General features: G+C 37.3%; 1 protein-coding gene across 11 annotated transcripts in view; it reads right to left on the bottom strand.

The window, feature by feature from the left end:
- Positions 1-26,453, bottom strand: part of Esrrg (estrogen related receptor gamma) — a 593,548-nt gene that overhangs the window by 131,623 nt on the left and 435,472 nt on the right. For all 11 annotated transcript variants that reach the window (XM_026387967.2, XM_077802283.1, XM_026387968.2 and 8 more), the window contains one exon: positions 23,547-23,663. In XM_026387967.2, coding sequence (XP_026243752.1) covers positions 23,547-23,663 — 117 coding nt within the window. The remainder of the gene's footprint in view (positions 1-23,546; positions 23,664-26,453) is intronic.

Raw genomic sequence — 26,453 nt, 5'->3', positions numbered from 1 at the left:
GGGTAGCACTGGGGAGTGACACTGGCCAAATCACATTGTTATAGTGTGTACGTGTATGAATTTTAGGTAACAACAAATTCCATTACATACAACTATAATGCACCAATTAAAAACAATGTAGGGGGAAAAAAAGAATTTGATTATCTCCTTTTAGGTACACTTGGAGTAGAGACTTGGGTAAAATACCCAGGCTTACCCAAAGTCACAGGGCTCCAAGTTAACAGAAAAAAAAATTAAATTCAAAAACAATAACAGTTTACAATTCCTGTGCCTGTCTATTGTTGGCTTCAAAAACGACTTGAATAACATTTTCATCTTGGATATTCTAGCGTGTGAATTATCTTGTAAATTTTTTTAATAAAATTAATTGTTAAAAGACTACACATGCTGGGCATGGTGGTGTACACCTGTAATCCTAGCAGCTTAGGAGGCTGAGGCAAGACAATTTCAAGTTCAAAGCCAGCCTCAGTGATTTAGCAAAATGCTAAGCAATTAATTTAAAAAAAAAAAATAAAAAAAGTCTGGAGTGGTGTTCAGTGGTTAAGCACCCCTGGGTTCGATCCCTGGTACCAAAAAAAAAGAAAAAAAGAAAAAAAAAGGACTACATGTATATAACACATTTTTGAGACCAACTGCTTCCCAAAAAATATGCACAAAAATGAAAACTCTGACACCATCAATGTAAGCAAAATCCCTGATGAAATGACTGGTGGAGAAATAACTTGAGAAACAATGGAGAAATAACTTGACTTTTAAGCACCTCTTGCTGTTTTGACCATGAAGCCAGGATTAGGTGACAAACCATGAGAAGAGCCATGAGAAACTGTTTGCCTCATAACCACCACTTTTGTGAATTTTGGCTTGTAGCACATCAGGTTAGTTCATTCTCTGTAAGTAGAGAGACTTTGACGCCCTAAAATACAATCATAGATGATCAGACTCAGTTATTTTTCCCTTCCAACATACAGTGATGACTGAATTATACAGTAAGACTTTGGAAGTCTTGTCTAGATGCTCATCAAACTTCATTTTGGCAATTTTTTTTTTTGTTGTTGTTAGTAAAGCAAACACACACACAAACCACACAACTAAATGTTGTAGAAAAAGGCTTCGACCTCTGCCAAAATTCAGCTGGGAACAAATTTTTATGGCCAGCTAATAAACCTGCTGAAAACAGGGATTGATAATGGAAACCCGCCGGAGCCCTTAACTACAGTGTTCACGGCTATAATAAAAAGAATTAATGCAGTCAATTTGTACTACTGTTCTTGGAACAAAAAACCCTATTTCAACCACAGTCTTTTCAACAGCTGATTGGCAGCCCTGTCCATTTCCCCTCTGCAGTGTTGTCAGGAGTCTTCAACATGATAATGAGCCTGTCACCATATTCAAATAGCCCCGTGACAGCATGTTTTGTGAGTGTGACGTCCACTGCAAAGGGTCTGTCAAAAAGCACCTTTCAGAAAATGAAAAGAGAATGCTTTCCTGATGATAAACCTAATTTCTCCATAGATAAAAGAGGGAGATTTTTCATCAGATTTTGTCAGTGTTGTGTTGCATTTATCTCTTCAAATGCTCCTGTTTTCTTTTCTTTTTAAAATATACATAAATTTTGATTTGTCAGTGATGGGGGGGAAAAATGATGATGAAACACACTTTCTGTTCTAGGAAGCTAATTCTGTAAGGTTACAACTGTGGAGGAAGATTCGAAGAAGAAATCATTATGCATTTTCTTATCTTGCTAAAAAACTGGCAAAAACCAGGAGAGCTAACTTGTTACTAGTAGCCCAATAAACTTCCAAGTGTGGAACTCAGATTCTGTACACTACCATTCACTGAATCCAATTCATCTCCAAAAATGCCCACAGGAAGTTGACGTGTTTAAACTGCATTTCCATGTAGTCACTTCCTCAGTGTACACAAAAATCTGTCACCACATTAATTGCATAGAGAAAGCTCCCTTCTCCGGATCTGATGGTTACACATTACCTTGGTTAAACTGTTTGTGGTTTGAATACCAGGGAAGTGTGTATTTATCACATTTCAGGTCCCCAAAGAATTTTTTTGTGTAACTAAGATGTTTGAAAATATTGTTGACAGGAAAATATAATTTTGAGTTATAAAGAATTTTGTTGTAAAGAATCCAAGTTCTCTAGAGCACTGTTTAATTATCTTCCTTTGTTTATCCCCTCCTAAAGTAGACCAAATCTCAGTGTGTTCAGCATTAATATAAAATCTAATTTAGACATTTTTCTCAAAAGGGATATATATATATATATATGTGTGTGTGTGTGTGTGTGTGTGTGTGTGTGTGTGCGCATATATATGTATATGTAAATATATATGAAATACATATACATACACAAATGTATATTATATATGCATAATAATTACACATATATACCTATGTTCCTATATTATATATGCACATATAACATATATATACACCTAAAATGCAAAGAACATGAACCTTATTCATGAATGTTTTAATAAAATTTAATAAAATTAAAATAAAATTCACCCACATGTAGCCAAGGAAAACTGGGAAGCTCTCTGGTGTTGACAGTGGAAGAGGTGGAAAGAGTTGGAGTACGAAATCAGGGGCACAGGAAGTCAGCAGAGAACTGTCATCCTGAGGTGCCCTGAATATACCACCTTAAGCAAATAAACACATGCAGAAGGTCCTGGAGGCTTCTACAGAGAAAAAAAAAATAGAAATTTAAATCTAATGCCTACTTTTACCTCAAGTTCTGTGAACCTTACATTTTAGAAAACACACAGACTGTCAATCATACGACCAGGTGATTTCATTCATTCACATTCCTATATTACACTGTATCCAAACATTTTCCAAAAGATGTTACAAAAACCACATAACATCATGCTTCACTCTCCTGACTTTAGCTGGTGTCTCACAGATACAAGTCCCATTTTTAAAGCAACCTTTCCTTCCAGTCACCTAATCTATGCACCTTATACATCTACTTGTGACTGAGAGCATTTGTGAAATTCTTGTAATTTTCAGAAGTGGAGAGATCATCAGAATCTTCACCCTTCCGATTTCAGATAAACAAAGCCTTAATTATGTCTCATTTGAGTTGAGGCCTGAAGATGCCAAAGGGTCCTGTTAATTAAAAATAATAATAATAATAATTATTATTATTATTAAAAATTATTATTATTATTATTATTATTTTTAATATAACATACATATATAAAGCTATTGTGGGTGCAGAGTTTTCCTCACTGAAAATTAATACCTTTTGATGGTGGGTTATGGGGAGGGAATCTCAGTCTTTGTGGTAGAGCTTACTCTGAATACACCAGGGCAGATGAAAATTTAAAACACAAAAGAGATTTTTCAAATGTATGATTTACCTTTATTAGCCAATGATTCGTGAATCTAAAATTACTGAAGAGTTTTCAGTGTTCTTGTTTCATTCTAGAGTAAGAAAGGTAGCAAAGAAGAAAAAAAAAGGTACAGAGGCTTCACAATATGTATAAAATCACTTTCTGAGAAAAGGTAAAAATAACTAATTGAAGATCAACAATACATGTGGCTGATTTAAGTTCATCAGCTTGGGGGGAACTATTATAAAGCTGGTAAGTAGAGCTTTCGACAGCTGGCTTTGTATACTATCCTTCTCTTTTGCCTAAATGTTTAAACCACTGGTTTATTTGGGATTTAAAAAAAAGAGAGAGAGAGATCTCAAACTGAGCTCTGCCCAACATACAAAGCAAAGTCCAGAATCTTGAAGACTTTCATTGTCTCTGAAAGTCATTGTCACCATCTTAATCCCCTCATTAAAGCTAAAGAAATGCTGGAAAGACATTAAAATGAATGCAAACCATTTGCAGCAATCTCCTGCTCACACCACCTCCAAATGAAGGCAGGCACATTGCATAATCCAGGCAGCAAGAGCTCCTGACAGGTGGATGATTTATGCTCATAGTCAGAAGAATCGGAGGGCCTGCAGAGGAGACAGCATGAGCAAGGTGGTGGCAAGACAGATGCTCTCAGTGGGCTTGCAGGGGCTGGCAGGCTCCAGCTAGTTCAGGTGCAACCTGGACACTTTAAGTGCTGAACTCCTATCGCCTAGATTCCAACACTTGGATATGCTATTTGCAATATTATATGCAATGTACACAATGAATAAACTGTCAAATCGGGGTGAGCACTATATCCAGCCTGCTGACACTTCTGACACACATAGACGTTATGTACATAATGCCCTGGCCTGTAAGTGAAAGAAAACCTATTTTTGCTTAATGATTATTATAATACAGATGTAAATATTCTTTAGCTTAAGGATCCTTGGTCCTGAAAATATTTAGCACAGGTATGGTGAGTGGAGAGTGACAACACTTCCTAACAACTGGATCAATATTAAAGATTGCACAGTGGGATTAGGAGAAACACACCTCAGCAGAAAACCGACATTCCTGTCAATTATATTAATTATTTTTCAGATACATGACAGGCTTTCATGACATTTTGTTCTGAGAAAGCATTTGAATATTTGAGAGGAAAATGAATGAGAGATGGATAATAAGATGATCCCCAAAGGGTTGAACTACTTGAAATAAATCTTTAAAAATAGTTTTTATTTGTTGTTGTTGTTGTTTTTGGAATTCTGCTCCTTGGCCCCAAACAATAACAATCTGGTAAAGATTATGGTATTGGCTAAAAGGGTAGATAAACCTAATTACAACTATTGATGACAAATTACTGGTACTCCAATCTCTAACAGAAGGTATTAGCCAGCATTTTACTGGTCGGCAGGAAGCCACCAATGGACAGAGAAATTCACTCCATAGATCAACATAGAACTATATAGATCATCTTTTTCCTGCTTAGCCCGGTATCTCAAAGGCATACAGCTCAGGCATCAGTGAAGGGATAAGCATCCAAATGCATAAGCTTCAAGTTATCTTGCATGAATGTGTCTTTACTTTCAACTCCTAGATCCTATAAGGTCAAAGATAGAACTGCCGATGAGAATTAAAGACACAGGCATCCCTTTAATTAGGTAACAGTATTCAAAGACTAGTAAATTCCCAAGAAGCCGCTTTGCAAAGCAAGAGTTACGGTGTTCTGCGGGAGAAAGGTGGGCAGTGGGGCTTTTCTTTCAGTTTTCTACCACTAAAAGAGAATTTCTGAAAAGAACAAAATGGAATACATTGTAAGTCATTCAGAATGCCTCCAGACTTTACAGTTCTCCCTAGAGAAAAAACTCAAACAATTTGAAGTCTTCACAAACTGCATCCAAATCCTTTTTCTAACTTCATTAAGCTCCAGTACTTAAAAATCGTTCATAGCAAGTACTTTAATTAGAGACGAGCCAGCGCAGGCATAGCTCAGCAGGCAGTGAGCCTCCACCTAGGAAGCAGACTGCCCAGGGGGGGGACGGTCTCCAACTCATTCACGCAACCCAACCCATAAAGGGACAAACCTGGGGCACTGATACATGTCCTCCTTCCCCAAAGGAAAAGAGGGGATGTGGAATGCCACAATAGAAAGAATCAAGCATCATTCTGGCCTCATCAGTATTTCTGTATATACAGAACATGTGTGAAAGATGGCAAGTTATCAGGGAAACAGAACCAAGTCATTTGCACTATGTAAGCCTGTGTTTCCTTTTTTGTTTTCCCCTCTGTTCTCTCTCCTCCCTCCCTTTCTCGTTGCTTTCTTTCCTTCTACCTTTCATTCATACTTTAGGTACCATGAGACCCATAGTACAGGCGCAAACCCAGCACTGAAGTGCTCGGGGCTGCATGGAACTCTAAGATGATAACATTTACTTAATGTTCTAGGGTTAATCCTAGGGTAGAGTGGAGGTAGGGAAAATGAAGGAGGGAAGTACTAAGAAGTACTCCTATGCATGCATAATTCTTATTTTTTATTTCCCTGCCTGGAATAGTGGCTTTAAGGTAGAACTTAAGAAGGCTAATAAAGAACTCACCGGTTTCAAACTATCTGAAACTTTAAACCTAGGTTGTCCAGAGACTCAAAAATAACAACAAAATAATTTTTAGGGACAACACAGTTGTGGAATATTTTAGGTAGAGTTCCATGAAAGCCCTTTCTTTACCAATGATTCTTGTATTTTTTATCCTATTAGAACTGAATGAACATATTAGCATGTGCAAAATAAATATAGATGCCATAAATTACACCTTGGAAGAAGTTAGCACCGTCTGGATGAAAAGTGATCCTTTGGACTCAAGGTCATTTGCTTCTGGTCTGTGACAGACTTTCTTGCTGTCCCCTAGAATTCACGGAGGGGTCTCTGGAATTCTGGCAGGTTTTGCTGACCCTACCTGTCACCTTCAGGTCTCCTGAGCACAGGAAAGGGTCTTGGGCCGGAGTCACACAGAGCATTATCAGGGACCTCTGACCCCTGCGAGTCAAGGAGAGAAAGCTATGTGAAGACAACCCAGTCCTGCTGTGAACACAGCACTCGGTCATTTTGGAGGGAGAAAAAAAAAGGGATAAAGACAGGAAGATGACATTTGAGACCAAGCAGAACTGATTTGTCTTTGGTGTAGCCAGACTAGGTGCTAAGCAGTTGGGCAACAATGTAAAGGTGGTGATGATAATAATATCTAATATTTTCTGAGGATTTCAATTTGTCAGTCATTCTGTAAAGAATTTAAAATACATTGTCTCATTTACTCTTAACAGCAAATTTTAGGACAGATGTTATTATTCATTTTACAGATGAAGAAACTGAGGCTAGCAAAGACATTAAGAAACTTACTAGTAACAGGTGACGTAACAACTCTGAGTTATTAGCAAATGCCATGATTTTGATAAAAGGCTATAAAGAATGGCACATTTATAACACACGTCCAAATGTACTCTCTTTGGTTTTCAAAATATATTAAACCTACAACTTGGTAAGATATCATAGTACATGCTAGAAGTCTGTAATGTGAGAAGAAATTAATGGTGGTCATTTTTTCCTCCATTTCCCTCAGCCTTGAGTTTCATTGAAATACCCAGCCCTGAGGAAAAATGAAAGGATAACTAAAGAAAAAGAATAAAGCCTATAGATGCCTTGGCACTTTCTGCTAGAAGACATTTTATCAGTGAGCTCTCACTGTGATGGAAAGACGACAGAAGGAAAGGTCCTGCAACTAACCTCTGCTTCCCTGGCCCATTAGCTGTTTTCCAATGTGCAAATGACTCTGGTCTCCCAGGACTGGTTTAAGACTTCAGCTGACTACAGCACTGTCTCCTTTTGGGTTTCCAGTTAAAATCAATGCATTAACTGAGGCTGCTAGTTAGATTCTGTAACTGCAAGTTAAGTCAGAAAGGTGAGGAAGGGAAGAACTCCTAGCTTTATAGGCTTGAGAACTTTCAAAGAGGCCAGTTCCCGGGTGGCATTAAAATAGAAATAGAATTACTTGTAAAAGCTGAGGGGATTTTGTTCTTTCCTACCTTAACAAAACTTTTGATGGATTTTTCTCCACTGGAGCCCATAATTAAATAGTTAAAGATTTGTGAGATAACCAGGAGATTCTCGAACATTTCTTAGGCACACAATGTTTGAATTGAATTTCTGTTCCTCTTACTTTGTCACCATTAGTGAAGCTTTATTTTTTTTTTCTACACTATCTCCTTTAGTTCCTAATGAATGACTTCTGAGGAGACCTACAGACACATACAGCATCATTGAGAAATACATCTGTTCGCAGACCACAAATTTGGACCTGTTGACTGTGAAGAATGAAAGCAATGCTACAAACAGAAAATGAAATCATCAGACAATGACCTGGGCAGCCTCTTGGGGACAGATGCTGAGCACTGGTAGTCTCTTCTGCTAAACAAAAACAAAAAAAAAAAAAGGCTGGCGATGTACTCATCTCACATAGGCAATAGACTATGATTCTTCTACATAGAAGTATTACTATTCAGAAATCTGAGTAGCTCACACATTATTTAAACCATATCTTAAAAATGGCAGAAATATTCTGCATAGAAAATTCAATAAATAATATTCTGGGTCTACAGAGAGCAATTCTGGCAGAAATCAGAAAATGTTCCTGATGGGGTGCAGCAGCCCTTAATCTCAGCAGTTCAGGAGGTTGAGACAGGAGGATTGAGTTTTCAAAGCCAGCCTCAGCAATGGTGAGGTACTAAGCAACTCAGTGAGACCCTCTCTCTAAATAAAATACAAAATAGGGTTAGGGATGTGGCTCAGTGGTTGAGTACCCCTGAGTTCAATCCCTGGTACTGCCCCTGCCTCCTAACCCTGGCAAAAAAAGAAAATGTTCCTGTATGGTTTAGCCCTCTTGTGTTAGATTGTCTATAATAAGCAATGATTCTGGAATTTGTAACAGCTCTGGCACCAAAAACATTCCCTGAAATAAGATCTTGCTCACAAAAGAAAGTGATAGTAAAGAACAGCAACTTCTATATTTTCAATATTTCACCTTTTGACACTCTGGGAAGATGAATTAAGAGGAAAACCAAAAAGACTTCATTATAAATATCACTCCAGCATATGGGCTGCATATGTCGGATTGAATCCCTGTCTTACCATTTACTAGATATCTGATCTTGGGCAAGTTATTTATATGAGTGATTTAAAATAGGTCTTAGTGTTCTCATTTATATTCACTAAATTACCAAATGTCTAAGGGAAAGTTAGATGAAAAACAGTGTCATTTCTCATTGTTTCTTCTTTTTCCTTTTTTTTCTTCTTTTTTTGATACCAATTGCTATATTGTCAGAGTGGTCAACATAAATTCAATAAAACATGATTTCCAAAATAACAATTCTGTCATGGCCACACACATATAAAGGAAAATGTGTCCATAATTTACATATGATTTTTTTCTGAAAAGCTTTAATTATGAAAAATTATTCCTGCATCCAAGCTATAAAACTGAAACTTCTGGCTGTGTGTGGTAGCAACTAAACAAATAAACAAATCAAAATAAAAGAGGAGTGGGGCTAGGGACTTAGCTCAATGGTAGAGAATATGCCTAGCATGCATGACACCCTGGGTTCAATCACACATATACAAAAGAAAGGTATACCAAAGTAGACCAGAGAAAGAAGAAACAGTTATATTTTATTGAATATCTATATTCAGTGATCACCACTATATAAGTATATACTGTATAAGTTCATGAAGGACTACAATAGAAACAGATATGGTCCCTGTTCTCAAATTGTTTATGCTTTGCTCAATGAACTATATTACATTGAGAAGAGAATACAAAAAATTAATAACACCTAACGTTTTCTGAGTGCTATTGTCCAATAAATGCTGTACCAATAATATCACATTCATTAAGCCAAAAAAAAATCCTCTGCTGTATGTGTAATCACATATTAGCTTCAACAGTTATAGTAATTGGCTTGAGATGACACAGGTGGTAAGTAATAAAGTCTGGATTGAACTGTCATTGAACTGTGATTCCCTCCTTTCAAAGCCCAGTATGGCAGCCACCAGTCATGTGAGGCTATTTAATTTTATCTAACTAAAATTAAATAAAATTAAAAGTTGAATTCTTCAGTTGCATTAGATATATTTCAAGTGCTCAATCAGTATCAACAGACTCCATTTGATCCCAACCAAAACATGAAGTTAAAATGCTAAATTATATGAAACAGAATGCAAAACAAATACTGGTGATATTCAGAAAGAGGATAGAGCTATACAATTTTAAGTCATCAGGACTATGAAGGATCAGATCATAAATTGTATGAGGGCAAAAACTCATCCATCATATCTGCTTTTTCTTTTTCTTTCTTTTCTTTTTTTTTTTTTTTCCAGATGGGGTGTCCATGATGCACATCTGCTTTCAAACTCATGAGTTTGAAAAGTTCAGGGATCTCCTTCCTCAGTCTTCCAAAGCACTGAGACAATAGGCATGTACCATCATCCTCAACTTCATCATATTCATTTTTTGTTTGTTTGTTTGTTTGTTTCTAGGGATTAAACCCATGGCACTTAACCATTGAACCACATCCCAAGTCCTTTTTTATGTTTTATTTTGAGATAACATCTCACTAAGTTGCTTAGGGCCTTGCTAAGTTGCTGAGGCTGGCTTTGAACTTGTGATCTTTCTGTCTCAGCCTTCTCTGGGATTAAAGGTAAGCGCCACTCTGCCTAGCCTCATGTTCACCTTTAATTCCTAGACCTTTGAAAAATAAGGATTATGTCTCAAAATATACTTGTGGGATGGGTGAATAAAAGTTAGGAGACAGACTTACAAATGGGTACTATTTGGATTAACAGGTAAATGAAAGCAGCTCCGTCTGATTCCAGATGAGATAAAGAACAGGGTATATTTTTGGGATAGCATATAAAAATATTTATACAGGTCAAACCATGAGGCAAAAATCCATTTTTCTTCCAAATATTTCCAAATTATGCACGAATTGATAATAGCCTAAGACTGGCTGAGGTCAGAGTAATTGCCATTTAATTGGCTTCAAATATACTAATGATTATGATAATGTTGATGCTGAAGAGACTTAATAGGCCTAGAGTCTAAGAGACTAAATGTCTAAGCGAGTAAAGAGGTGTCCATGGAAAGTGGGGGTAGAGAGGGAATAATTATAGAGATCGCAGCATGGGAATCACCAAGTTGTGAAGAAATCTGGCTTTCGGAGGAAACTACTAGAACAATAAAATTAAAGAAAAAAAGAGGGGGCTGAGTAGAGAAAGAAGAAGTGATGTCTGTTCCAAAATTTATACGTGAGGGAGCAGCTTAGATCCTGAATATTAATTGGATAATCTAGAGAAAAGCTGTTAAGCAAGGGCTCAGGTGGCCTTAAGAAAAATACTTATTATAGCTGAGAACTGAGAGAGAGAGAGAGCCGAGTAAATAGACTTGACTTCCTAAGTGGGCAGTGTTCTGTCTTGAACTGAGACACAAAACTGAAGTCAGAATAGCAGCTAGATCTAACTAGAAACATATACTGAGGTAAGCTGTGTAGTGTACATTATGACATTTTGACATATTGTGCTCCTTAAATTCTCCACATCCCCGAGATACCTAGAGACTTTAATAGCCCAGGCATATTAAAATTATGATTAAGCAGCCTATGTAGAAAAGACTTCATAGATGAAAATTTAATACTTTGAGCTAAACAGAATAGAGACTGTGACCCAGAAACAAACAATCTCTGGAGAAATAGGTTGATCCCAGGGCAACTGAGAACAACCTCTGCCTTTGGGTGTGGCCATAGGTCCCATTTCATCCTAGACTGTCATCCAAAAAGAAGAATAACTTACAAGGGAGCCTTTTAAAAGAGTAGAAATCCTATAGCTCCTGTCAAAGTTCTTTAGAATGCTTGCTGTCCCTAAAACCATTTCCATGTTAACTTCTTTTAATGGTATGATTCATATTTGTGTCAACATCAAAAAGCATTTCAGCTGAAGTAAGGTAAAAAAAAAATAATTTCACAACGTGGATAATCTGCTGAAGCCCATCACACCTAAGGGTCAGGTATTATTAGGCCTGAGCGGTGCAGTCTACTTGGGTCATGCTCAGTGGGAGTGGCAGGTCCCCGATATTTATTCTAGTAGCCACAAAGACACACTGGCTCTCAAAAAGCACAATCTGCCATTCACTTAAGTCTGGTTTGCCAGGAAGCCCAAGGATGGACTCCCCACTAGTGCCATCAGGCTCAGGGAATTTGGCTAGCACCAGGCCCCTCAGACTTCTGCCAGCTAATTGGCTTTGGGGAAGCCGCTGACCTACTCTCCACTGAGTGGCTTTTGTGAACCTGGAACCCAGCCTGCCTCTCATCATTGATCAACCTTGGCCAAGCCAGCTGGCTTGTTCCTTTGCAGACAGCTTGCCTTAGGGAAGCTGGTTGGTGGCTCCTCAACCTACTAAGCGGAAGAGAGAGAAACATGAGCATACTATAGAATGATATCTCAAGGAAGGACCAGTGCTCACTCTCAGTTGAAGGAGACGTAGGGATGAACAGAACCGTGTCTGATATATAACACAGAAGGAGCTGAAACTGTACACAGTGTTCACCAAAAAGGTAAAAAGTTAGGAAGGGGGCCCACATGAGCACTTCATTAAAAAAGGCTCAGTTCAAAAGTATACCGGAATTCCTTGACATTAAATTTAAGCAGGACATCATCAATATCAATACATTGATGTATTTATTTGTGACAAAGAACAAAACTCTGTTGTTTGGAGACAGGTGGGAGAAAAAAATAATCCACATTGGAGCCCTAAATGCTCTGGCCTCTCCGCCTCATCCCTTGCCACTTACTGTGCTGTCACTGGACTTCGAATGCCTGAGCAAATGTTGAAGCAGGTTTCCCTCCCTTGGGGCTAAATCCATAGGGATTTTTGTACGATTCAAAAGGAAAAAAAAAAGTTTGTACCATATTAGCTAAACGCTGGCTTCCTATTTGAAGTTCGCAAATGGAAATGACAAATGGGGACAACCGAATAAATGATTAGCTTTTATTAGTATTCCAAGTAAATCAGGAGGAAGGGAGCTAAAATACCCATTTCTTATAATTTCAGTCTCTGTCCTCTGTAACACTCATGTCGGGAAGGGAAATTTATTTAGTTGAAAAAAATAAATTTTGTGTTATATTTGGTTTGCTCATACAAGAGTTTATCTACCTCATTCTAATGCAATTGTGATATATATATATAAAATTTTTTCAGATATCCAGGAGGACACAGGATTTATAACACAGGATTTATAACCCACATGGATTATAAATAGAATCATGGACAAATGTTTAAATGTAAGTATTTTAATTATCATTATTTATAAAATGGGTAATGCTATAATACCTGTTATGGTTTTTATATGAGGTGTCCCTCCAAAAGCTGTGTGTGAGACAGTGCAAGAATTTTTGGAGGTGAAATGATTAGCTCATAAGACTTACAACCTAATCAGTAGATTAATCCACTGATGGATTAAGTGGGTGGTAACTGTAAATAGGTAGGTTGTAGCAGGAAGTATGTCACTCCGGCCATGGCTTTGGGGTTTATATTTTGCCCCTGGTGAGTACAGCTTGCTCTCTCTGCTCCCTGGTTGCCACATCCTGATCAAGTTTTCCTCCGCCACACCTTTCTACTCTGAGGTTTTGTATCACCTCAGGCCAAAAACTATGGAGTCAGCCAACCACAAATTGAACCTCTGAAAACATGAGCCAACAGCAACTTTTCTTCCTCTGAATTGTTCTTGTCAGGTATTTTGGCCACTGTGATCAAAAGCTGACTAAAACACCATCCAAGTGTCACGCTACAGCCACTTCCTCAAAACATTGGGGCAGATGATGCTCAAGTCAGTGAATCAAATTCATCCCTCCCTACAAAGCCACAACTTGGAAGAAATGTTGCTCTGAAGTTCATTTCCTAAAAACTGAGCCACAGCATGAAACTATGTCACAAGGTAAAAGTTTCCTCCATGTTCCTATTTGTATTTATCAAAATGCCTTAACCTGTTTGACAAAAACATAGATCACTTCAATAGAATTTGTAGGAATTCAACACCTTGAGCGTTGCTGATGTTTATTCACATTGTTCATAACTGTTAAGTTATTCCAAAGTTGACTGGGGGTACAGCTTAGTGGTAAGAATGCTTATATGCATGAGGCTCTGGGTTCAAATCCCCAGTGCCACAAAGGAAAGCAGGGTAAAAAGTTATTTCAAAAGTTTTGTTGGGATAACAAGAATCTCAGAGTGGGAAATCAACATAAAAGATCTAGTCTCGTCCTGATATGAAACTTGAACTTGTTCCCTAAAATCTCTCTCACAGTGTCAGGTCATTACTTACTGCCTTCCCACACAGTTCACCTATTTTTGGACATAAGGTGAGGAACTTGAAGCACTGAAGAGAGTCTTGGTTCAAAGAAAAATATCTGGAAGGTACTAATTAAACTTTCAAGAGCTCACCATCTCAGGATGTCCACAGCCTATGAAGAATGCCAAACCAAATGTGTATTAGAATATTCCTATAGTTCACACGGAGAAACTGTATTATACAAATACAGAGTATAGGCAGCAGAGTCAAAGCACCTGCTATAGAATCTAAACTCCCTCATGTACCAGGAGAAATTCAGCAAGTATCACTGTCATGGTTTAGATCCAGTATGCTCCCCCATAACCTTGTGTTGAAGGTTTGGGCCCCCATGTAGCAATATTCAGAGGTGGATATTTGGGGAAGGGAATGGATCATAAGGCTCTGACCTCATAAGTGGATTCACCCACTGGTAGATTCACATCTGAATGGAATACTGGGGAGGGGTGGAAACAGAGGAGGAGGGATCTAGTTGAAATGGGTGGTGTATACTTGAGGACAACTCCTTACCCCTAGCCTCTTTCTTGGCATTTTGGCTGCTGTGTAGTGAGTGGCTTTGCTCTACCATGCTCCTTTGCCATGATGTTCTGCCTCACCACAACCCAGTAACAATGGAACCAGTCAACCACAGAATGAAACCTCTGAAACCAGGAGCCAAAATAAATCATTTCTCCCGTAAGGTGATTTTTCTCAAGTGTTTTGTCACAGTTGTGAAAAGTTAACGAACACAAACATAATCTCTCTAAGCTTTATTTCCTCTGTAAAGTGGGGAACTATCTACTCGTTGGGGGTCATTGTAAGGATTAACAAAAATAAAAATCCAACTAAAGTACACAGCCTAATGCATATTAAACTCCCAAGAATGTGTTATTAGTCTTACCTTCAGAATCTTGGCTATTCATTTTGAAACAGACTATTCAAGTTTCATATCAACAAAACATGAAAAAGTCACCATCTACTAATGCAGTATCTGTACATGAAATAACTTTTTGTGGCACCTTAAATACATTCCCAAATGGCTTAATGTCAAGACAAAGCTCACAAAGAAGTTGCTCTTTGCTATTGCTTATGTGATAACTTGGGAATTTTGTTTAATGCTCTGCATTAATGAGGGAACTTCTTAGAATAATATTACAACAGAGAGTGCAAGAAATACCAGTGAGGTCAACGCAGTTCTATTAACTGTCATCTAACACAGAAATATTTTCCTTGAATACCATTAAAGCTTTCTCCTTTTCTTTGTTCTGCTTTTTGAAGGCAGTAGGAACCCAAATTTTGCTACCAATAATTTCTGTTTTTGACTTGGCAGCATAATGATACTGAGAAGAAGAAAAAAAAATCACCTTGGCAATGTCTTCTTCAGACATTTTTTTATAAAAGAGATTTTGTTCCTAATAAATTAAGAAGCAGGTTCTTTAAATAAGCAAAAACAAATCCACTTGTTCCTAAGTGAACTGAGTCGCTTTATATTTTTTAAAGGGAGCCTACCTGGAAAACGCTACACCCTTTAAATGACCATTTTATGAAAATGGGAAATATGAAACAGAAGGGTAATTAGACAAGTAAGTTGCTCTTTGCTACCCCTGCTGATAGGGTAAACCCAGAAGACTCTCAGAGTTCCCACTGCCATACAGAAATCAGGACTCAAGCTGTGGTTGCAGCAAAACAGTTCTGAGATAGTTTTTCTTTATATCCTGGGGGCTCAGGACAACTGGCTAGAGAGAGAATAGCAGCTAAATGAGTAAATGTATAATTTGTGCTCTCTTTCATGTATATGAACGAACACACACACACACACACACACACACACACCTGCCATCTCTAAAAGGTAGAAATAGGACATATATCCTATGGGTTGTAATGAGATAGCTCAGAATAAACAGGACCTCTAGACAGATAATCCTCTACTGTGGAAGAAGAGAGGTTGCCCGACCCTCCATATTCCTACCATTTCTTCTTCTCAAAGATTTCCTAAATTTTAAGTCAGTCCTATTAATCCATGAGTCAGAGAAAAAGTTAAGGACCTTCTATTACACAGAGACAGGCAATTTTGATGGATTTAAGACATCAGGCCTAAGGATTTAAGCTAGACATAGTTGACATGATCCTTTTCAGACAGTGTCTTCAACTTTGCCACACTGACCTCTCAGCTCCTGATACAGACTTGAACTCACCATCTATGAAAAATACTCTGGGCTGCTTACTGATCCAGTGAAGACCTTTTCTGCACTGATCTCCATCATTATCTGTGTCTTCAGAGGCTCCATTAAACTCCAGGTACAGGGCCAGTTTCCTCAGACTGGAATGCTAAGACCATTCCCTTCTGAATGTCTGCCACTTGCATATATACCTCAGGCTTAATCTCCCTGCTTAGACCCATTAATTTGGCTGATTTCTGGAATCTCCAGTACCCTTTCCTAATTCCAAACCCAAATAACTATTTCCAGTCACTAAATGAGATGCGTGCATGTGATCCCAGTATGGAGCAGAAAAAATTCCTTATTTTGCTGAGGCTACATCAAACTTAATAAAGATAGAGGATGGACCTAGGAATGTAACACACCTGACTTTCAATTCTGTCCCCTCTTTATCTACAGTGGGACCTGGGACAAGTCACTAAATTCTCTGACCCTTGGATTCCTTATATGCTTAGAATCAAACACCCAGAGTTCCACTTTTCTGTACTGAATGTGATTGTTAAACATGAATACCCTGTATCCTTTCCACATTAAATAGGGTCTTACTGCAAATGCTGATTCCCAATCTGTTTTTACTATATCCTGAAGGTAAGAATCACAGTTCTACTATATTATTCCAATTTTCTACCTGGAATCTGAAATTAATATTTTTAGACTTTTAAAAGTGGAGGAAGTGGCTGGAGCACACCTGTAATCCCAGCAGCTCAGGAGGCTGAGGCAGGAGGATCATGAGTTCAAAGCCAGCCTCAGCAAAAGAGAGGCGCTATGCAACTCAGTGAGACCCTGTCTCTAAATAAAATACCAAATAGGCCTGGGGATACGGCTCAGTGGTTGAGTGCCCCTCAATTCAATCCCTGGTAGCCCCCACAAAAAAGGTGGGGGAAAATAAGTACAGATATCATTGATCACTTCTGTAATAGAAACACTTTGAAGATGTCAAATCATATATCAAAATGAAGGAGGGATATCTATAAATACATAATAACTACGTTATTTAAAAAACTTATTCCTCCCCATAGCAAATATTTACAAGACATTTAAAATTAAATAGGCTTTCTCATCTCTCCTGCTATTGTCAAGATTTTTATTTTAAAAATGTAATAACAGAACTTCAAATAAAATTTGACTAATCCATGAGATTTCAGATGCCCACAGAAATAAAACTATATTGACTGTACTTCAATACATTGACAGACATGGTAGATAGAAAATGTGAGGAAATAAAGAGTGAACGTTTTTCAAACACAGGCAAAATATATAATCAATACTTCAATTCCTAAGTATTTACATACCAATTAATTGCTCTACTGCTTCTTCAACCCTCACTTAACTCTGATATATATACTATTTCCTGCTAAGCTACAAAAGTAAAAAGTTTATGGAGTTGTCAGTCAAGACAAAATTTACAAAATAGCGAGAGTCACTATCCATGTCTATCAAACCACAGTTTATGTTACAGTTCCTCCATCATCATCATCATCATCATCATCATCATCATCTTCTCTATGGTACCTTCATGTCATATATTAGTATGGTGTTTCTGTAGGCATTCTGTCATTTTAAAATATAACTGGCATGATTCCAATATAGAAAGAATATAGTCCATTTCCCTGCACATATGGAAATGGAGACTCTTAGAGGCCAATGGACCTGCTAAAAATCACAATGCCAAATAGTGGAAAAATTGGAATTAAAAGCTAAGGCATAATATTTTGCCAGACCTGTGGGTAAGCTCAATTACTATTTGTTGAGATTTACTTAAATTTATTTCTACCCTGTGATTTTTCACCCCCAAGTGGGCTGCTGCTGTTTCTTCCTCCTCCTTTTCCTTTTCAGATAAAGGAATAAATTCTTTCTGAAGCCAAATCACTAGCTTGAAGCATTCTTTACCTCTAACATTGTTGGTGAAAACTTGTGCTTGGGCTAAAGTCCCTTTTTCTCTTTCTATGCTGTTGTTTTTCATCATTTGACAGAAGGTCACAGATTGAAGAGTAAATTTCTGAACAAATTTTCACTTATTGATGTACTGCTGTAAAAAAAACTTTGGAAAGAAACTTGGAGGTCACTGGAGCTGTCAAAGCATAATAAATTTTATAAGACCTTGGGTAGTTCCAGCAAGTTGATCTGATATCTATGATACCCAGATTCTAACTCATCCTATCTCCTATACCCAGATTCTAACTCATCCTATCTCCTGGTCACCATGTTCCAGACTCAGTGTCCATGCTGGAACTCTGTTTTTACCCCAATAGGTTTCATTAAATAAGTTCAGCTTAGAGAAGTTACAAACTTGATTCTGGTCCAGAGTTTGCATCTGACACACAGATCAAAATTAGCTGACTCTTATTGTCTCTGGCAATAGTAGCTAATTTTGAACTGGTCCTCACTCTAGTTCATATGGCATGGTAAAAACCTAACCTGTAATATCCTGTGTGTTTATTTATGTGTATCTTACTGGAGACTGAACCCAGGGTCTTCCACATGCTTTGCAAATACTCTACCACTGAACTATGTGTCCAGCCCCACACAATATTTTATCCAATATTCACAACACTTCATTTGTAAATACTATTATTGATATCATCATATTATAGATGGTGAAAAATGAAGATCAGAAAAGTCAAGTAGCAGTTTCTTAGACAAGTAGAGGACTGGTGATATAGCTCAGGGAACAGTGCTTGCCTCCCTTTGGCAAGGTCCTGGGTTCAATCCGTGGTTTTGAACTTAAAAAAAATTAAAGGCAAGTAAATGCCACACTTTTTTGGCACAAAATAATTAAATTGGTCCTTTCTGTAGCCTGATTCATCTACATTTTTCATGGAAGCTGACCGGGCTAGGGAACAGACAATGTTATGCTTAAATGTAATTCTTTTGCTCACCTGCAATAGTTTAGGAGAAAAACACTTGAGTTTCCAAAGTGAAACCCACTGTGCCAATAAATATCAAAATGTCCTTCAGTTCTCTGATCAGTGAATTCTATACCTACATAAAATAATTATTGCTTTCATAAAATGTCCCTGTTTGCTACTGACAAAGAGAAAACTGAACCAGTATGTTCTATAGTAGCCTTTAAATAACCAAGGAGAGAGATCAAAATAAAAATAAATCTTGACCAGATTTATAGGTACACCTTGATTAGTTCTTGTTTTTTCCTTCAAATAAGCAATACCTGAAAAAAAATGAAAAGGGAATGTTGAGACCAGATATCAAGTAATAGATGGGTTTTCTCTGACATACAGTATGGTATAATGCTGAAAAAATAATGCCGGCCCATCATTCGTGACGTTTACCAGCAAAGTAGAGCAGGGAGAAAGATGAGGGCATGTTTCAGGATGCTGAATGGTCCCACTACTTGGACTTGAATGAATTATTGTTTGCTAACAGCACTTCTGAAAGTTTTGTGATGGTGTGACATTATGTTGTTTTCTTCAACACGACCATCCATTGAGAGATTTTGTTTGGTTAGTTTGGTTTTCTGAGGAGTTTTGTTTGTTTATTTTGATTTTGCTTTAACAGGTAATAAATTTTTGATTGAGCGCTTGCCTACCATGTGGGAGGTCCTTGGTTTGATTCTCAGTAGCGCATGCACAGATGCACACACACACACACACACACACACACACACACACACACATACACACAAGCACAAGTTAAAAATGCTAACATTAAAATCAAATATCATTCATTCATTCAGATATTAATTCTGGTGCTGGCAAATGAAAAGGCGTAACTAATAAGAATTTAATTCTGCACTTGGAGATACAACTGGAATTTGCCCACTAAGTCATCACTTCCCTTTCACGCTCCAAACTGCACTCAGCTTCTCAAAAGGATATGCCTCAATTAGGAGAAATGCCACTCAATATAACTAAGAATTATTATTTGTAAAATGGGAAAGGTCTCAGCTTTCTATAAACCACCTTTTTAATGAAAATTTCATTTCCCCCAAGCAGCCCTTTATCTAGGATGCATTTGGCGAGTTGAATAAAAATACCTGTGAAAGGAAAGAAGGTTCCCATCAAAGCTGTTGAAATCTGATTTCATTTCAGATTCTAGAACTAATGCTTTTTTTTTTGTTTAAATAGATTTTGTCTGTCAATTTCCAGACCCGCTGTGCCATCAGCCTGTATGGACTGCTGTGGTCAACACGGGGGTTGTAGCAGCAAATTTTATTATGGACTGGTAATTGAATTGAACAGGTTTACATTTGAATAGATTTACTACATCATGATCTCTGACATACTGCGTGGGACTGAAATCCCTCTACATCCATAAAGATACGTTTAAGATGGTATCATTCTCTCCAGGCTTAGAAAGCAAGTCTTGGGCCAAGGAGATGGCCAAACATAATTGTGCATTTATATGCAGGGTGTAAAGCAATATTTCACTGCATTTTTTAAGTACAAAAGAGAAAAGAATATACCATATTTACTCATAACTACCCCAACCTTTCTGTTTGGAGGAGGAGGAAGTGAGGCTTAGAGAACTGAGATTTTGCTAACCAAGTGGGCAGAAAAAAGTAAAGGAAAATGAATTATTATTTGAGCATATCAGAAATAGCAGCAATTCCCTTGAAAACAGATCCTCTAAAGGCTTGATAACAGCAACTGAAGAGGTGTGAATTATAGATAAGCAGAGCCCCGTTTACTTTCACCAACAATGTTTAATTAAACATAGTTCACACCTCTCCATTCACTCTTGCCACCTTTCAGGAGTGCTCCTCTTAAAAGCTACAACTGGAAAGATTGTTTAAGGGAAAATATTTTTTTATTCCTCTGTTTAGACTTAGAAGGACAATCAGGTGAGTAAATTACAGTGGTAAGATAAAATTAATCAAAAAACTCTATCTTCCTAGAAATAAAGAGGAGTTTCCATGTACTTTAGTTTTTTTGGGGGGGGATTCCAAATCTAGGACACCTTCATGTAGTATATATATATTGACAGATTTCTTTTATAACATTTAAAACAATTGATTTGCTTTTTTAAAAAAAATCATCCCTCAACTTTCAAGAGTTTGAAATGGCTCTTAAATAAACATTTCTTAAGAATAAGTCTAGCCTAAATCTCTAACATCTGTCTACTGCCTAACAAAGTAGCAATATAAATATAATGAAGACCCAAAATGCCTATCACTTATTATTATATTCTGAATTAGATTTTGTTTTGTGTGAGGCTGGGGTCAACTCTACATTCTGAATTGCTCTTTGCTCCTCACTCTGAGATGCTGTTTAAGGCAGGAGCTAATTAAGTTTTCTACCTCAACCACAGTAAGCAATTACCATCATTGTAACTAAAAGGAAACTTTTTTTGTCTTATGGGTTAGATTGTTGTTGAGTTTTAGGTATGTGTGTGCCTTTGTCAATAATGGTCCTTTGGTTATTTTCATATAAATTCTCACTAGTGAGAGTATCGGAGTCAGTCTCCTCATTTTTATATCACTGGCACCTACAGTAGCCTCTGGCACATGGGAGGATCTTAATAATATTTAGCAAACAGAAGATAAATGCAAATCATGTTAACTGTGAAAAATTCTAACAGTGCCAAAGGATCCCCTCCTCATATTTATTCACCAGTGTAACCTTCACACCAGTCTTCATGTTTCCCTCTTTTTACTTCTCCGTGCCTATACCAACACAGTGTAGTACCTTCTCCAATCTTTCTGCTTTCCATGTCCCTCTCCCCCACCCCTATAGACATACATATAAACTGAGTCATCCGTGAGACAGTTTGCATTTTACTTTATCTTTTGCTTGATAATGGATGTTGAACACCTTTCAGGATGCTTTAATTATAAAGTTATATGTTTGTTTATAGCTCTTTTTTCAAGAGGTAAGCAAAACTGAAGAAGAATTCAAGAGAGTCTTCATTGTTCCTAGTAGACAAATAAGAGGCAGACAGATATGGTATAAATTCCATGTACTGGAATATAATCTAATCCACTAATCCTTGTATGTCATAGCACACATTAATTGGAACTGAACGAAACTGGATAAAATTATGAGATCTAGTAATAACACACCCAAAGCTCAAGGTCAACTAACACTTGGGCCTATGTGGACTTAAAGGTATTTAAAAAAATGAGGTAATCCAGTGACAACAAAATATACAAACTAATAAGATAAATTGCAGGAACAAAGCATATTTATGATGTAATAGTATCTACACTTTAAATATTTAATTAACCTAATTTTTTTCCAAACGTTACCACATTTTCTCTTTGTTACTTACAAATTATCATATTTATCTTAAACTCTGGTAAATTTTCTGAAGAGGAGGAAACAGAAAGGTCTAAATGCAATGTGTAAAATGCATATCTCCAAAGCACACAGAGACACATTAAAAAAAATAAAAGACTAATAAGTAGGTCTTTTAAAGAAAAAAAAAAACAATTTTTTTCTCTCTCTCCAAGCCGAAATGTCAGTCTTGATAAACATGCTGAAATATACAAATATTTCAGGTCCTTTGACATGTGGAATAGGTGAGAGGCATCCAGCAATCCATTGGTTCAGTTCCTGGCACCACCTGTTAGTAACTGGGTAAGCTTAGGCAAATTGTTTAATATGGGATACATATTCACTGTTCATATTTTGTGTCTGTTGTTATCTCTGACTGAAAACAAATGGAAAGCCATTTTAATATCATATCATAAACCCTTTTTAGTAGAAAATAGGTTGGAAAAAAAGAAAGAGTATTTTAAACCCAAGATTAATTTTTTAGAAAATATGTGAACCATAGCTAAACTATGGAACCAAGCTAGGTTCCCTTGACAGATGAATGGATTTAAAAAATTGTATTAAACATACACAATGGAATATTATTCAGCCTTAAAGAAGAATGAAATCATGGCATTTGCCAGTAAGTTGATGAAATTAGAGAATATTATGCTAAGCAAAATAAGCCAATATCAAAAGAACCAAAGGCTGAAGGTTTTCTCTGATATGTGGATGCTAATTCACAAAGAGGGGTCGGGTGTGGGAGAACAGAGGTACTTTGGACCAGACAAAGGGGACTGAAAAGAGGAGAGTATGAGGGTAGGAAGGATAGTAGAATGAATTGGACATTATTATCCTATGTGAATATATGATTACATGACCAGTGTAACTCTACATCATGCAGAATCAGAAGAATGAAAAGTTATACTCCATTTATGTATAATATGTCAAAATGCCTTCTACTATCATGTGTAATTAATTAGAACGAATCTTACAAAATCTATGAACCTGTTGATGACAAAAAAAGCAAAAAGACATCAGTCGCTTGTTTGTCTTCATCTCTTTCCTTCTGCAAACTGTAAAGCAGACAAGACCAGGTCTGTGAAACATACCTTGTGTGTTCAACTGCAAATCAGATGTGTCCTACCTTGTCTTTCTGGTAATGTCAAGCGGTTAGCAATGACGTATCAGAAAGTTCAGGGGCCAAGAAGGCGTATTGGGTACTGCTACCTCATCTTTTCTTGTTTTTCTAAAATTAGTGGGATTCCCTGTATCTCCAAATCCCATCCCCCAAACCTAAAGCACAGGGACACTAGACAAGTGCCTTACCTTCTTTCAGCATGCCCACTTTTAGACACTTCATGAAGCGGCAAGCCTGGCAGGATTTACGTCTGCGCTTTGTGATTTCACATTCGTTCGTGGCAGGGCAGCTATATTCTATATTACCTAAAACACAAAGTTGGAAGAAAAGAAGCTGTTAGACTTGCAAGACCCTGGAGATATTAGCATCCCCAAGAACATGTCAACTCTGTCACTCCTGCTCCCTCCTCCCCCCCAGAGTCACAGGAGTTTCATCTTGTTGGGAACATGAGAAATGTCATGAAATCTGGATACTGTGCTACTACCAATGAGGATGCATTGCACAACTAGGGGGCATATGATGGAGCTCTTCAAAAACTTAAGTGTAAAATCAGTATTTTATGATAATACTCTTCTTTGAAATTTCTTTTGGATCCTAACTTTCTGGAAGACTATTACTTGGCATGGGTGGACTCAGGAGAAGATCACTAGGCAAAGTCCACCTGAGCAAAGCACACTGATTTAGAACCTTTGGATACAAAGGTGACTAGCACTTTGATGCATCACACCGATTGTTTTCCTGACACTGAACAACATAAACTTCCCAGTGCAAAATGATCAGGAGGTTAATGCGGAGCTATATGGCAAGCTCCTATAAGCAAGGGACAGGGATTACATAGTTCTACCTGCAAGACTTACTAGCTACCAGAGCCATAAAATAAATTCTTTGCTCAGTAAATGTTTAGTGATGATGATGATGATGATGATGATGATGATTATGGTGGTCATCATCACTGAACATCATCATCAGGTTTGTTACATAAATTGCTTAATTAATTTCAAATGCTTAAGCTCCTTGAGAATGTAATAATTAAGAATAAACCACTATGAAGTTATATTCTTAATATTAGACTTTACATGACTTGCAGCAGTGCCTACACATTTCAAATGATAACTATGCAACCAGAAGAAGATCCAAACTTCAAATATTTCCTAGTCTGAGACAATGCCAGTATATGAGAGGTGCTCTGGGCTGCCCACAGCTTTGTAAAGAAACTGCCTTTAAAATAAAGCTTCTCTGCCCTATCAGGTCTGTCACATAGTGCTTGAAGGTCTTTCGCTACTTCCTAAACCTTTCCCCTTGTGATTAAGTGCATTAGTATCTTAATGAAAATGCATTCTGTTTATTGCCCTCTTGGGAAGGGGGAGGTCATCACACCAAATGCATAAATTGTCATCAGAGACGGTCCGAGCATAATTGCAATTTTGCTGCTCCGTGTTTGCAATACTCAGGGTCCCTCCAAGTCCCCTGAAACATGCGCAGATTCTAGTAATTAGCATAGAGTCTGCCTGGGACCACAGCATTGATGAAATATTTCAGAGTTAATCACACTTTGTAAACACTGATTTATATTGACTACCTTTCTCCAGACTGATGGCTCCTCATTAAATATCACATTAGTGGATTGCAGGATTGTACAGACTCAACTACTCAGCAACTGCTAATTCAACAGGAAGTAATACCTAACCACTTATAACTAGTGAAAATTGGTTAAGTATGCATGACTTAAAAAAAAAAGACTGTACATTATAACTGGAGATAAGCCTATCAAAACTGACTAAATTAGCATACTAATTTAGAACACATAATAATAAAAACAATGCTTTTAACATGAGGTTAAATAATAAAACTGATGTTAATCCATAGACAGAAACGTTGACTATCACCTTTCTCCAAAATATTAATAATGTTGCACTCACTGAAATCTAAGAATAAGTCAAAGGAACCACACTTGCTAGGTCATGCCTGAAAATAAAAGGATTTTGAATCTGAACATCAGATGAACCACTCTTCACTGCAGAGATCCTTAAACCATTCCTGAAAATTTATTTTGCATCAAAAGACTCTTGCTAGTAATTTTCTAAGGGTTAATTAGTGTACCACCAGCAGATCCTTTCATTCTTTATGACATTCTCTATATTTATTTAAAAAGAAAACTGGGCCTTTGCTGTCTTAGGAAAGACTGAACAATGACTGCTTAGAAGGACCAGAAAGAAGAAAACCTGTTTGCTAAACAGCAATTATTTTTCTTTTGTGCCTAAAACAGTGGTATAAAGTAATACTTTGTCCACTTTCCCATTTGGAGGCATGAGCACTGGAAAGTTCTTACACAAGCTGGAAAGTTCTCCTAGATGACCTTCTACAACAAATAAACACAATCAACTTTCTTTCCAAACTGGTACCTCTACCTCCTTACAAATTATATCTCCATCCTTCACATCAAGGCACTTCTGACAGAAATATAAATCAAGCATGAGTGATCTCATCCCTGAACCAGGACAGCTACCTTCTCCATTCTGTCCCACTCTGACCGTGCTGCACACTGTTATCTAGTTCCTCTCACTATGACTTTTTCATCATATCACTGCCCCAATTTAACAAAAAATCAATATGGGACTCCGGGTATAGCTCAGTGGTAGAGCACTTGTCTAGCATGTGCAAAGCCTTTGGCTCATTCTCTACCACTGCAATAATAATAATAGTAATGATAATAATCATCATCATAATTATTATTATTTCAAATCACTTCTTGGGAGACTGAGGCAGGAGAATAGGGAGTTCAAGGTCAATCTGGACAACACAGCAAGACCCTACACCAAAAAAAAAAAAAAAGTAGAAAAAGAAAGATCAATAGATTCCTATGCCCTCCTGAATTAAATATAAAACATTAGACTATCAAACAAAGTTCTCTCCCAATCCAACTCTCATCTACTTTTATAGCAATATTACAATTATTACCTTAGATGAACTTTCGGGTGCAGCCAGTTTGATTTATTCGCTTTTTATTTTTTTAATTTTTTTGCTATGTGTCCTTCAGACATCCCTCTGAGAATGATGTCTCTCTGCCTCTTTTATCTTCTTAAAATTATTTCTAA

Source organism: Urocitellus parryii, chromosome 9 (assembly GCF_045843805.1).
Source record: "Urocitellus parryii isolate mUroPar1 chromosome 9, mUroPar1.hap1, whole genome shotgun sequence".
NCBI lineage: Eukaryota > Metazoa > Chordata > Mammalia > Rodentia > Sciuridae > Urocitellus > Urocitellus parryii.
Note: the sequence above shows the minus strand (reverse complement) of the source record. Positions and strands in the feature narration are given on the sequence as shown.